The sequence below is a fragment of the Glarea lozoyensis genome (genome assembly GCF_000409485.1).
Source record: "Glarea lozoyensis ATCC 20868 chromosome Unknown GLAREA3, whole genome shotgun sequence".
NCBI classification, from domain to species: Eukaryota; Fungi; Ascomycota; class Leotiomycetes; order Helotiales; family Helotiaceae; genus Glarea; species Glarea lozoyensis.
The window spans coordinates 2,618,603-2,632,585 of NW_007360998.1; the positions used below are offsets into that span (position 1 = coordinate 2,618,603).

The 13,983-nt window shown below is 47.7% G+C and overlaps 5 protein-coding genes across 5 annotated transcripts; 2 read left to right on the top strand and 3 right to left on the bottom strand.

Annotated features, from left to right (window-relative positions):
- Nucleotides 1-747: 747 nt before the first annotated feature.
- On the bottom strand, nucleotides 748-1,962 carry GLAREA_00858 (uncharacterized protein; the record flags this gene model as incomplete). The annotated part of the gene is made up of 4 exons (XM_008085616.1): nucleotides 748-1,272; nucleotides 1,319-1,699; nucleotides 1,756-1,805; nucleotides 1,908-1,962. The coding sequence occupies 4 exons, from the start codon at nucleotides 1,960-1,962 to the stop codon at nucleotides 748-750; spliced, it is 1,011 nt and encodes a 336-aa protein (XP_008083807.1).
- Nucleotides 1,963-2,777: 815 nt separating this feature from the next.
- On the bottom strand, nucleotides 2,778-3,173 carry GLAREA_00859 (uncharacterized protein; the record flags this gene model as incomplete). The annotated part of the gene is made up of 1 exon (XM_008085617.1): nucleotides 2,778-3,173. One exon carries the CDS (start codon nucleotides 3,171-3,173, stop codon nucleotides 2,778-2,780), a length of 396 nt encoding a protein of 131 aa, XP_008083808.1.
- A 520-nt stretch (nucleotides 3,174-3,693) lies between these two features.
- GLAREA_00860 (uncharacterized protein) lies at nucleotides 3,694-6,672 on the top strand (the record flags this gene model as incomplete). Its single annotated transcript, XM_008085618.1, has 3 exons — nucleotides 3,694-6,295; nucleotides 6,351-6,577; nucleotides 6,625-6,672. 3 exons carry the CDS (start codon nucleotides 3,694-3,696, stop codon nucleotides 6,670-6,672), a joined length of 2,877 nt encoding a protein of 958 aa, XP_008083809.1.
- A 1,756-nt stretch (nucleotides 6,673-8,428) lies between these two features.
- GLAREA_00861 (uncharacterized protein) lies at nucleotides 8,429-10,201 on the bottom strand (the record flags this gene model as incomplete). Its single annotated transcript, XM_008085619.1, has 4 exons — nucleotides 8,429-8,889; nucleotides 8,940-9,958; nucleotides 10,012-10,106; nucleotides 10,166-10,201. 4 exons carry the CDS (start codon nucleotides 10,199-10,201, stop codon nucleotides 8,429-8,431), a joined length of 1,611 nt encoding a protein of 536 aa, XP_008083810.1.
- Nucleotides 10,202-10,778: 577 nt separating this feature from the next.
- Nucleotides 10,779-12,566, top strand: GLAREA_00862 (Sec1/munc18-like (SM) protein; the record flags this gene model as incomplete). Its single annotated transcript, XM_008085620.1, has 2 exons — nucleotides 10,779-11,879; nucleotides 11,925-12,566. 2 exons carry the CDS (start codon nucleotides 10,779-10,781, stop codon nucleotides 12,564-12,566), a joined length of 1,743 nt encoding a protein of 580 aa, XP_008083811.1.
- Nucleotides 12,567-13,983: the final 1,417 nt, after the last annotated feature.

The window sequence follows — 13,983 nt, forward strand, 5'->3', positions numbered from 1 at the left end:
TATTAGTGTGAGGATGGGAGGATTGAGTCTAGGTAATTAATTTTGTAATGGAGGAAGTTTGAAATAAGAATATGTAAGTTGAAGCAACGATCTTGAGTTGCCAAAACGTGATGAGGGCTGCTCGTCCCCCACCCCACTATCATAACACCATCCCCGCTATTCTAAACACCAACATATTTCAAATTATCCAAAAATCCTTCCAACCAATCAGACAATGCCCTCGTAGCTCAATGGTAGAGCGCGTCACTAGTAATTCCACACTCACGTGAGATCACGTGATGACGAGGTTGCCGGTTCGATTCCGTCCGAGGGCATGCTGATTCTTTTGCATTTTCTGTTTTTGATATACAGTTAAATTTTGCTTTAAAAGGGAGCCTCTTAAAGAAAGCAATAGTCACGTGGACGTGCACGGACTACCGGAGCGTCGTCCCCCGAAGCTTGGGTCGGGCGCGCCGCTGTTTTGGAGTAATTATATTGTAGAAGCCGCCTTTTTTAATACCAGACTATTTCTACTCTTATAAGCGCTATCGATTATGCAAAGGAGAAATGAGGTACAGCATAGGTATGCTTCGTAAGAAAGTAGGATTTTTTTTCTATCTTACAAATTAAACGACAGACTGCTTCATAGGAAGATGCCCACCAAAGGTTGATACTACAAGAGCCCAGGATAATTCCCGCATCGCTCTCTCGTGTTAGAATTAGCTAATTAGTAAGTTCTTATTATTATTAAAGCTCCCTCAACTGCATTCATGGAAAAGTAGTTAACGCAGATGGACTCGCTGTCCATTGCCACAGCAGCTTCTTCCAGCCAACAGCCCCGACCACCAAGAGAATGTAATAGACGATTGTCCATCCTACACCGAGGCTGCCATCATTTACTGATTGTTTCGCATCCTCACTCTTCTTGTCACCGACATCGGGTCCAATTACAGTATCAGCATCGTATGTCAGTCTGCCCCAGAATCTTGGAAATCCCATCCAGTTGCAGAACGCGTGTACCAGGATAACTGCCAACAAACTTCCAGTCCGCAAGTATAAAAATGTTGCATATCCTCCGAATAATGTTGTGTATGTGAACTGTAGCAATGATCGAAGGAACGCTGCTGTGACAGGGGTATGTGGGTGAGTTATTCGGAATTCGTAAAAATGGTGAACATGCGCGAGGCCGAAAATGATCGGAGTAAGGAAGATAATGGTCTTGTTCGAGGTTTGAGACAGGAGAAGGAGGGGTACGGAAGCAGATCTGAACAGGATTTCTTCTGTTACCGGACCCTGTGGTATTGTTAGGTGAGTTCCTGTTTCCGTGATATGCACTTACTGCGACTATATTTCTATAACCCATCCATCCACTCAACATACTCAACCCTCGCAGTCGAATCCAGTCCCTCCATCCTCCTTGAACGATCCCGGCTTCGAAAAGAGGTCCCAAGAAGAGGACGGCGGTCAGACCAACTGCCTTGACCGTTTCCAGAATGCCAATCGGATACCATCCCATAGCATGGAAAGCTGCTCCAAAAGTACCATCCTTAACGATCGTGCAAAGGATAACGAACGTAGCTATAGAGCATATTGTGCAAGAAGTGGTTACAGAAGCAATGCGGCCCCGGATCACCGACGGCGCATCCCGAGATAGATTCGCAGAAGGACGTGTGGTGGAGGAGAGATAGAACGGGACGACGTAGATCAGCGTGTAGACCAGCTGCGAAGATCAACTTGTGCACCTTTGAAACACCCAAATCAACGAGTCTTGCTTACCAATAAGCCTACAGCAAGATTTGTATCCATCGGCGGCTTCACTGGGCCCTCTGGGAACCTCACGTCAGTACGGAATCTTGGTTTGTGGAGCAAAGTTGGTGTCGAGTTTCTTGAGGCAGCAGTTTAACGCTCGCACGAATGCATTCACTAACCCTTTTCTCCCAGAATTTTTGACTTTAAACGCGAGTAGAAATCGGTTGGTGCCATGATGCTACGATAAAGCGCAGATGCATTGGTTGTGTTGCTTTGTTAGCGTGGCTTTGTCCTTGCTGTGAGCTGTCGTCGGTGTTACGGCAGGATTTATTGGTGGCTGTTGGAATGCTCAATTTCTCTTGCGGTTGGGTATTTCTCACTGCGTCTGCATTGCATTGCATATGCTTATTGTTGACTCTGGCAATTCGTTCATCACCAGTGTCTGTTTACAAAACCCAAAGGAGGAGAGTGCGTCTGCTGAGGAAGACTTGTGAGTATGCTAGTAAGTGATGGTCGTCGGATCTCTCCTCGATGTCATCGACATGACTGGCTCCGAGGTCCTGAGTCTGGCGTGGGGGAGAATCACGTGGCAGACCTTAGCTCATCCACCATCTTGGTCCCGCTTAGCCGCTTCTTCCCCTGAACGCGACGTTTCTTCCCGTTAAACCAACGAACGCGTCGCTTTAAGAGCGCGTTTATGAGGGGCTGCTTGATACCCAGTTTAACTTTACGCTTTATGCGTTGTGGATCCTAAGGAAAGGACGGAAATTGCACTTCCAACTCACGGGTGAAGAGAATCAAGAACGACGACCATGCGCAGCCCGGGGAACCCAGAACGGAAAAGAAATATTTGATTCGATCATATATAATTATGGACCTCGTTTGGCGCAACGATGAGCTGTCATCGGCCTCTCCCACGGCGATGGTCGCTATCGCCAATCGCGATTCAGTTATCGATAGAGGAGGACTCCTAGAGAGAGAGCTATAGCTGCTTTGCAGCTTTCTGCTATTGCCTACCGTCTAGTCAGTATACACCAGCCAGCCGCTATTCAAACATGATCTTCGTGCCAGCAAGACTTGTTAGATGAAGCGCTGGCTAGATCGTGTGAAACGGATTCTTGCTCTTCCAGCAAATTTCCTTTGGTGTTCATAAACCTTGCGTCGCCGCTGCCTGTCCAGGTCGAATGGTTTCCTGCAGAGAGCTTCTGGTACATACAACTTGCATGAGGCTCGACTCGATCCGGACAGCTGCGTACCAAAAACTGGCACAAAGTCTGGATGCCATCGCCGCGGCCCCTGAACAGAGCATCGGGGATCCACGCCCCTGCCGTTTTGCGAGCTGCCAGCCTCTCACCAGCGAGCAAAGCTGCCTCCCGCAACACGCCAGCGCCGTCTGCCATTGGCGCGAACCGTCGAGGAATATTTGGCCCAGTGAGCTGGTGCATAGCAAGATTGCACCAGCGGTCTGCGTTTCTGCAAATACACTTCCCAGCGACACATCGGCCACGGCTTCAATAATCTTTTTTCTTTGCCCCTCCGCCTCTTCTTCCCTCTTTTGTTTCTTTATTCCCTCCTCGCCAGCTTCGTTGAAGTGTTACTATTTCTAATTCCTACGACCTCGAGTTATACAGCACTTTCCAGCAGTCGCGTCTCGCCAGAACCCACCCCCACCGCGCAACGCATATACACCACCCTCACGACGAGACGATTCAACGTTAATTGCATTTCAGTATCCCATAATCACTCCGGGACCTGGCTTCTTTCCACTTCATCCCATCGCTCCGAGACAGGCATCATCGCGGGATTATATAGCAGACTTTGTACCTCATCTCAGCAACACTGGAGTTCGTACGTCAAGCGCATTAAACACCACCCACTATTCGAAATGTCAATTGCGACTGCGGTTTGGAGGTAGAACGAGGAGACACGGCCCTCACTTATGGGACGACCTCGGCCGTCGAGATCATGTCAGAGGTCCCGTCCATACCGCGGAAACCGTTGCACGAGCGAAGCGACTCGCTGAGCAATAGCAAAAGCAACAGCAACAACAGCAGCCAAAACAGTCTTGCGAACAAACCCGCCAGCGGTGCTCCTGGGAGAGAAACGAGCGGCGCCTTTTCGAGCCACTCCAACACGAGCGCAAATGCCATTCCTCGAGCCGCGATCCGTCTCGTCCCAAGTACACCTCCGCAGCTGCTGGGTACTGTTACGGGTAGAGAGGGACCGGCTGGACCAAGCATCAACGACCTCAACGAGGCCAGAAACCACGACCGAGAGCAGCTGACGAACTTCGGAGGCATCGGCAGCTTGAGAGACAACATTTATTCTCGGACACCGTTACCGACCCATCCCTCGCACATTCTGTCAGCCCCTGGAAAAGGCAAGGATCCTGCATACGCAACCGAGTTTCGAACCAACCTCCAAGCGCAACTTCACCACAAATCGAGTGGTTCGTCCCTTTTGCCAGGGCCCTCAACGCATAGGACGCCTCAAAATGTCGATTCTGATACACCACCGCCAATATCGAAGGTTAAGCCCCCAGCCAAAAAGCGTCTGCACATTCATAAAGACAACAAGACCTTCTCCCTGCTACAGGATGACCAGGACGTCCAATCAACCGATGCCCTTCAATCACCAATTTTGAGTCTTTCTAGAACGAGCTCGTACGATTCGCTGGCATCTCAAGCGCGTCATGCAAAAGGCCGGTCAAATTCTATAGATTCATGCCTCCAGTCAGCACCCTCAACGCCTAGCCCGGACGCCAGAAAACCAATATCTGCAGATCATATAACCACCTCTTCACCCTGGAACTACCAACTCGTCGGTGGCATTCGCAAAGTCCCGAAGACTCCAGATCTCAAGCAAAGAGAGCCTTCCGAGAGCCCTCTGCCCCCAGTACCAGAAGCCTCAGACCGGCCATCAGGGGCGTCGCACGATCTTTCTACGAAACTGTCTTTTCAATCTACACAGACCACAAATTCTTCCACCACATCGATTTCTGAGACTTCCAACTACAAAGTTTTTGACAACACATTCGCTTCAACCTCTGACGTCGCCTTACCTCACATAACAAGCGACTCCAATTACCAATTAATCGGCCCACCATCAGTGGCACCATCAGTAGCACCATCAGAAGCACCATCAGAGGCAACTTCTGAACCCTCTTCTAATTACCAACTCATTGGCCCACCTTCAGAGCCTTCGTCCAGTTCCAATTATCAAGTAATTGGCCCCTCGTCTATCGCTTCAACTGCATCTTCTGTAATTCACAGGCCATACACCGCCAGATCGGAAACGATCTCCGAGGCAGAAGAGAACGAGAATTACGAGGTATACGGCGATCCGTCACCAGTAGGTTCAGCGATCAATCTTGTCGCGCCACAGCAGAAATATTCCCAAGAGTCGCTCGTTGTCCCACCATTAAAGCCAAGGAACAAGCGATCAAACGAGAGTTTTGGATATTACAAGTCTAGATCAAGAGAGTCACTTCGAACCGGCTCCCTAACCTCCATTACAACTGTTCTTAGTCAACAAGAAGCTGTTCGAGCAATTGTTGGTACTGGATCGCTCATACAATTACCAATCCTCAGTGTAAGCGGAGCAGGTCCGAGTTCATGGGCGGAATCGTCAGGCAACCACCCACCGCGGTCACAGATGAACGAGCACCCTCATCAATGGAGCTCACAGCTTTCAACTGTGCTCTCGGTCTCCGAAGGAGGGGAGACTGGGGGACGCAATTCGCGGGACTGGGCAAGTGTCAGTGGTCGAAGCAGCGGAGCCTTTCCAAGCACACCAAGTCGAAGTGGTAGCCGCGCAAATGTCATGAGCATAAGTTCTTCGTTGGCTCTGGAAGAAGCAAGGAGCGAGTCTCTGGATCCTCCGGAGCCAGCGTTTATGCGAGGTGCGAGGAGACATCAGAGTTCTGGGTCTATACAATATATCCAAGATCAAGATGAGTATGGAGACGGTATTACAGACATGCAGGATCTTAGGAACCGACCATCACGGACACGACTTTCAGGATTCTTCAATAGTGGATCTTCCGATAATGGGCGGACCAACACAATGCGATCAACATCCAGTTCTCGAGCTGGCAGCATCATTGCGACCTCTTCGATTCCTACATGGGCGAGGTTATACTATGGCAGTGGGGAAAGAAAATATTTGGGAGCGCCTGGTAGCTCCACCGAATCCACAATGGGTAGCCGCGCAAGCTCTTTCCGTAGTGGTTCTCCAAACACCGATCATTTTCCTCTGAGCATATACAGTCCTCGACGGCGGCCACGGGAAGGTGGACGAGGAGACACACGACCCTCAACAAGCGGATCACTCCAGATCAACCCTGCGCCAATGCCTGAAGGTGATAACCACGATCCTTACACTTCGCGTCGATTCAGAACTTGGAGCATGTCAAGCGTCTGGTCACCACATTTGAGAATGGACAGAAGAGCAGCGCGACACAGCGTATGGGACCCACCTTCTGTTAACTGGTCTGCCGATGGAAGCTCGTTTGGCAGACGAAATGTACAAATTATAATGTTCGTTGCGGGATTCGTTTTTCCTTTTGGTAAGTTTTGTCATGGCATATCCCATAAAGGAGATTTTCGCTAACAGCAGCACAGCTTGGATGATTGCAGCCATTTTGCCTTTACCTTATAACCCAGTTGCCGAAATGCGAGAACACGAAGCGGAGACCAGCAGCAGTCAATTGGACACGTCGAATCAGATAGCCAACAATTATGATAGGCAATTTGGACGAATTGATGAAAAACGATTTGAGAATGCCAAATGGTGGCGCAATCTTAATCGTTGGATGTCCGTGGTGGGATTTTTAATCATCGCAGCAATTGTATGTTCCCCGATTGCCTTCCAAGATGCCTTCACTAACATTCACAGATCATTCTTGTCGTCGTTTCCATCAAAGAAGGATGGCGCAGCTCATAATCTACCTCTTTTTATTTACACCAAAATCTACCATCTCCTATCGACCAGCGCCAAACATGCGCAACATATTTCGATTTTATACACTCACTGAAACTACATATTACGACATCTACACGGATTTTCTTGCATCCATAGATCTCCACGCCTCAACATGGCACCACACTCGTTCTTAGTCACAGACATCGAACGGATTTTCCTAGGTTCTGTCAAAATATTAATGACCACCTCGAACCTTTCATACCTCGAAAGAATTCATGTACGACCGACTACCTTATTACATCTTGTACATTACACACATCAAACATCAAACATCCTAACGGCATGCACGATATCCACGCAACAAAACGTATACTCGTTCGCGTCGGCACTTTTTCTTGGAACGCTACATTTTTATCTATCTTAGTTTTATACCCTTTCTTGTTTATAGGTCCTCCCCTGATAGTGTATCGAGGAGACCACCACTTTTTTTGTTACAGTATATAGAAGAGATTATGCTTTTCTGGGAAAATATTCTAGAGTCTGCTAAGCATTTACCAGCGCGCCTCTTTGGGGAAAACAGCACTATTCTTTGGCGGGGTGTGTGTGTTAGCGATTTTAAGCATAGCTTGCGAGTTTGATCGGATCTCGAAAAGAGATTTTGGAGGCGAAGATTGGATATTAGCTTTAATGTCTTAACGAATTGAATGAACGGATACGTTCCGCTTTGAAATTCTATATTTGGGCTTCATTTTTCTTTGCTGTGAGCTGAAATCGTGAGATTATTTGCAGTATACCTGGGTACCCCTCCATCTCCCCTCCATTATCCCTACTTGCCTCTTCTGGGTCCCCTCCCCTCCATCCCACCATCCCCAATCTCCCACACCTTCTTTCCAGCCCTACCAACCACGACGCATGAAAATCTGTAATAACAACCCGACCACGAGGGTTCTGCCGACCCCTGTTGTCACACAAGAAGCAGAACCAGACCAGGCGTCTTTATCGATTGACGGGAGGATTTCCTGAGGTGTGGTAGCGAGGTGAGACCCCTTGTTGGTATGAGATGAGGGGATTTTACGTGGGTTTGGCGGGGAGAGAGGATGGTGGGAAAGTAAGGGTGTTGTGGAAGAGAAAGTTGGTTCGGGAATGTTTGATAGGAATATAGATATTATTCACCAACACACTTCCTCCTTCCATCCAAAAATGCAATCCAGGCTGTTGGAAATGGTCTACAGTACAAAATAAGACTGCTGAAGAATCCCCACACCCACATCCCCATAAAGATCTACGCGCTTCACGCCGCGCTGCAGCCCATCCGATTTCATGCATAACTCTCCTCCCCTCCCCTCTATCTCCCAATTCATCTCACTACCCCTCCATCCAGACATCATCGTATAACCCGTCGCATAACCCCCCAATCTCCACCCCCAAATCCAACAATCACAGTATTCAAAAGCGAAAAGGTGTGGGTGGTATTTCCCATCCGAAAATACCATTGGTCGGACATGGGGTGGGCGGTTGGATTTAATTGACTTTATGCGATAGACGACCCTGGACATCTCAAAAAGGAGACAGAATGCGATGGTGTGCAGCACACGAGGGTGAAGATTAGATCTTCAAGACACAGAGGGTGTGCTCTTTCAAGCCACATAACGTGGTATCCATGACTGATGGGAGATTACGATTCCAGATTCAGAAGACTTTTGTATTATGTCACCACCTATACCAAAATGAGGGAAAACAAGCACTTTACCACACCAAGCAACACCGTCATAACCACTTAACCCTTCTTTCCCACTCCTCCAATCGCACCCTTCCCTAGACTACCCTTCCGTTTTCTCAGCTCGACTTCAGCTCTCACCTCGCCTACCAGCTCTTCCAAATCCTTCTGCGGCTCCCCTGGCAAGCCCAATACAGGTTCGTGATGCTGGATGCTATCATTAGAATTCACTCTCTTGAGATCCGGTGCGGGGACTCTGGCTTTGAGTTTCTGGATGAGGAGACCCTTGGCTGGGGAGCTGAAGAAGGCGGTTGCGAGAGCGGTGCCTACGGCGCCGTAGAAATAGACGCGGGCCCAGACGAGGAAGGAGGCGGGGAGGGAGAGGAGGACGAAGGGGGCGGTTACGAAGCAGAATGCGGTTTGAGTAACGAGCCAGGAGGCGACGTCGTAGTAGATTTTGGTAGGTTTTGGTTGGGTGGTTTTAGGGTCGAGGAAGAATGGGCGGAAGTAACGCCGGCAGTCTGAGAGGTTTGTCAGTATAAAATAGAACGGCGAATGGTAGCAGACTCACTCTTTGCTACCGTTTGCACAAAGCTTGCGAGTACGAAGGTCAAGTAGTATCCAGGATAGAATCCATGCCAGAATGCACTCGTGGTGAAGGTAGCCATACTGGCTCTAAATCCAGGTTTCTTTCCCCGTGGCGTGACCCGAAGGTACATGTAGTTCCTCAGCCAGTTATTTGTATTGATGTTCCAGCCTCCTAAGTAGGCGCGAGTGTTTTGAGCAGATTCAACACCCCATGGACTGACGTTTTGCAGTCTATCCCAGCTTACTTTTCCTGTCGTCGGATCTATGCCCTTATACCCAAGTCCTGACAGGATACATGAACCCTCGGTCAGAGCCCAAACACCATAATACTTGAGTCGGCTAGTAATTCCAAGCATGTAGAGAATCCAAATTCGACGGATAATTCCATACGTCATGTATTGATCTCCAACCACAAGCTCAGGATTATACATGCCAGAAAGTTTGAGGAAGGCGAGAATCCAAGCAATACCAGCCACCGCTTTCCATGTAGCAGGTGTTCCGCTTCTTGGGATCTTCCTCTTCTTTCGAGTGGGTGGTAACTTCGCAGGATTGGTTCCCGCAGGTACTTCAAACATTGTAGTCTCGACCCAACTTTCGTAGTCCACATAGTCGAAAGCGGGACCCGCGAAAAGTGATGGAAAGAATAGCACATAGCCCGCAAAGTTGAGCAAGCTTGGTAGCTGTTTTATGGCTCTTTCCTTTTGGAAATCTGACAGGTCACTCTCTGGAAGTCGCCCATCCGCAACATTCCAACAAAACGAAGTAAGTTTCATTACCAGCACCATTTGTGCCCCAGTTATATCCACCACTCCAGGTTCATTTCGAAATTGGCGAGATAGCTGGTTGATAGATAGGTGTCCCATACAGAAGACAAACCCAATCCATGGCATAAAAGGTCCTTGTACAAATGCTGCGATGCAGTATGCGCCGATCGAGCTTACAGCCAGCGTCCATACTCCTCCCCATAAATCGAAAAGACCGACGAGGTAAAACGCAGAGACTCTGAAAGATATGATGAGTTTTTATAGAGAGATATCTTGTTGGGGCAGACGTACCCGATAATAAAGAGATTCTTCAAGGCAGGCTTCGAATCCGGTATTCGTTTGAGGACGCCCGCAAGAGGGTAGGAAAGAAGGAAAGAAGTAATGAGCTTCACTAGTTGCTTCTTAGTACAGGCGCTTGAAGCTCGCTTTCGAAAGAAAAACTTACGTTCATCTGATGAAGCTCCCAATATTGCTGCCACATACTGGAAAGCTATAAATATTGACGTCAGACAGGGCTATCCAAGGCTGGGGTTGGCTCAAGTCCTTACGGATGTCAATGTACGGTAACATTGTGTCGTTGGGCAATTTAGTCGACTTTGGTTATATCACCACTCCATCTGCGGATTTTTCTCTCAGGATTTGAATGTTTAGTGGGCTAAAAGTTGTGCGAACTGGAAGTTGTAGGAGAAGCTTGGAAGCAGGTACCGGGTTGCAGTTGATGCGGGCCAGCTTCGGCACGGCTCGCTCCTGACATGTGTTGACAGCTTTGTTGGAGCTTTGCGACAGATGTAGCCTCGAACACAACAATACTTGGCAACTATTTGGCAGCGGATAATTGCGCCAATACAGAATCGACTGAGCAAAAGCGATCAACAAGAGCAAATATTTCAGGCAATTGGTGGGGCACTGAGGAAAAAAAGCTGGCCAAAGATCAGCAACCACTTGAGAGCTGGAGATGACCACGTCAGGTGGACCTTGACAATATATGCGCAACCCTTGAACTCGAACAGATTGGCAGGATGGACGTGGTGCAGGCGGTTTCGGGGTACATCTCCAAGATGGTATCTGCTGGAGATAATGTATCTGGGACGCCTGCGGCCAAGATGAAGATATTGTTACTGGATAGCGAAACCGTTTCCATTGTGTCAACCGCCATCACACAATCCGCCCTTCTAAACCACGAGGTTTACCTTATCGATCGATTAGACAACCAGAATCGGGAGAAGATGCGACATTTAAAATGCATATGCTTTGTACGGCCATCCGCCGATTCGATACAGTTCCTCATTGACGAATTCCGAGAACCAAAGTATGGAGAATACAATGTGTATTTCAGCAATATCGTCAAAAAATCGTCGCTGGAAAGATTGGCAGAAGCGGATGACCATGAGGTTGTTAGGACGGTACAAGAACATTTCGCAGATTATCTAGTGGTCAATCCGGACCTGTTTACACTGGATATGGCATTTCCAAAACAGCGGATATGGAGTTCAAATCCAGATCAATGGAACGGAGATGCTTTGCAGAGGTCGACGGAAGGAGTGATTGGGCTTTTGTTGTCTCTGAAAAAGAGGCCGTTAATACGGTATGAGAAAAACAGTCTCTTAGCCAAGAAACTGGCGACTGAAGTACGATACCAAATGACACAAGAGGACCAATTATTCGATTTCAGAAAGGTCGACACACCTCCAATATTGTTGATACTTGACCGGAGGGACGATCCAATAACACCCCTATTGACACAGTGGACGTACCAAGCAATGGTTCATGAGATTCTTGGAATACACAATGGCCGAGTAGATCTGAATGATGTTCCAGATATTAGGCCGGAGCTGAAAGAGGTGGTCTTATCACAAGACCAAGATCCATTCTTCAAGAAGAACATGTTTTTGAATTTTGGAGATCTTGGAGGGAATATCAAGGACTATGTTGAGCAGTATCAATCGAAGACAAAGAACAGCTCAAACATTGAGTCAATATCAGACATGAAACGATTTATTGAGGAGTATCCTGAGTTCAGAAAGCTTTCTGGCAACGTCAGCAAACATGTTACTTTAGTTGGCGAACTAAGCCGCAGAGTTGGAGCAGAAAATCTGCTGGAAGTTAGTGAGGTGGAACAGAGTCTGGCATGCAATGATAACCATGCCGCGGATCTAAAGGTAAGGAAAATTTGCTTCCTTATTAACCATGCTGATGTGCTCCAGAACGTCCAAAGACTTATCCAATCCCCAACAGCGACTCCTGATGCCAAACTCAGGCTTGTTGCGTTGTATGCGCTTCGATATCAAAAACATCCATCGAACGCGTTGCCAGTATTAGTAGATCTCTTGAGTGCTGCTGGAAATGTATCACAACGAAAAATCGATCTCGTTGCCAAAATTCTCACCTACCATTCGTCTCTCCAGCAGGTTCAGTCTACTGGTGGCATTTCAGACATGTTTGAGTCAGCAGGCATCTTCTCCGGAGCAGCAGGTAGATTCAAGGGACTTAAAGGTGTAGAAAACGTGTACACCCAGCACACACCAAGGTTAGAGTTAACATTACAGAACCTCATCAAAGGTCGTTTACGTGATCAACAATATCCATTTGTTGAAGGAGGCGGTACCACCAAAGATAAACCCCAGGATATTGTGGTGTTCATGATTGGAGGTGCAACATTTGAAGAAGCCAAAACAGTCTCGTCGCTTAATGCTTCGTCGCCTGGGATCAGAATAGTATTAGGCGGAACCAGTATACACAATAGCACCACTTTCTTGGAAGAAATGGAAGATGCAGTAAGTTCTTGGCCAGAACCGGCGCCCACGACAGCTGCTGCAAGGTTAAGAAAGGAGACAGGGAGGGTTTGAAATATTATTTGAGCGGTCAACGGTGTTTGGCGTTGGGGGATGGAGAGATATCATAGAGATCCATTGCATCAAAATCTGCATACCTACGAAGCTGTGAAAATGCCATTTCACAACTAAAGTCTCACTATGTCTATCATTTGACACTTCCCTTTTTAGTCTGACTACAAGTTGACTCTACTCCCCGACATTCCCAATATATCAAGTCGGTCGAAACTCAGAAGTAAAGAGTCGAGAATAGGTGTCGGCGTTAGGCTGTAACGTTAGCGCAGGTCATCCATCGTGAAAAGGGAGGCGCCGTAGCCAAGAGGTTGCGTCTATTTTGAGTTGATCGACAACTTATCAATTCCCCGTTATCGATCTGCAGGCTTACAGTACTGTAAATGCAAGCCTTTCTTTTCTTGTTCACGCCTTCAAATACCTAGGTACTGGAGTAATCGTTATTCGGGCAGATCATTATGATTAAGATCGGGATCAAAGCATAATCTTTGGTCTAGATGTCAGGGGCTTTGCGGGTCCTTCCGCAATACGAGAAGACCTCCACTTAACAAGATCAAACAACTAAACAACTCACAGATCAAAGTGATCAGGATTGCCTCGGTTCTACCATTGAACAAGCATCTAGACACTCGGCACTGGACAAAGACAAGTATCCTTCTCCCCTTTCCAGTGCGTCTATCTCATGTATTCGTGTAGCGCAGCTGTGAAACAAACGAACATCCTCTCTCCTATTCGCTAAATCGTCTGAGCTCTACGCAAGCTGGAGCATTTCGTTTCACAAATAGATCCTTCCCGCGAGATCCAAGCATGGGGCGTCAAACAACCGTCGAATCACGATACAGAAGTCCCAATCTTCCCAACACAAGCCTTCTCGCTTGCGTTTCATTCAGATTATTTAGGACAAAATGTTTCTTTTCTTACGAACTCACGAACAGACACGCCTGGATGCTCTGGATATCTTATCCAGGGAGACAATCTCGGTAGATGGAGGTAATGTTAGCAAGTGCTGCTAGACAAACAAAATAGCCTCATCTCCCGTTTCTTTTGAAAGTAGGATTCTTTTTTCCTTGTGGAATTTCACTTCTTGCGTGTGCATATTTGGCCTCAGTTGCTACTCATTCTTTCAACCATCACAACAGCTACATTCTCTCTCAGGAACTTGGTCTTCCTTTACATTCCTTTACCCAAGTCAACGATATAGACTCTCATCCAATAGCACCGTCTTTACCTCCTGCAAAGAAGTTATTGCTTGGTGGGGTTGCCTCTTACCGCGCGTTTGGATTGCCCCGCGTCTTATCGATACGAACAATCCTTCTACTTATTCAGCTTCTTGGACGTCGATTGTTTTCCCTATATTCAGCCTGCGGCTGCATTTTGGGATTCGAACTCTTCAGCTTGTCCGGTACAACTGAAGTTTACT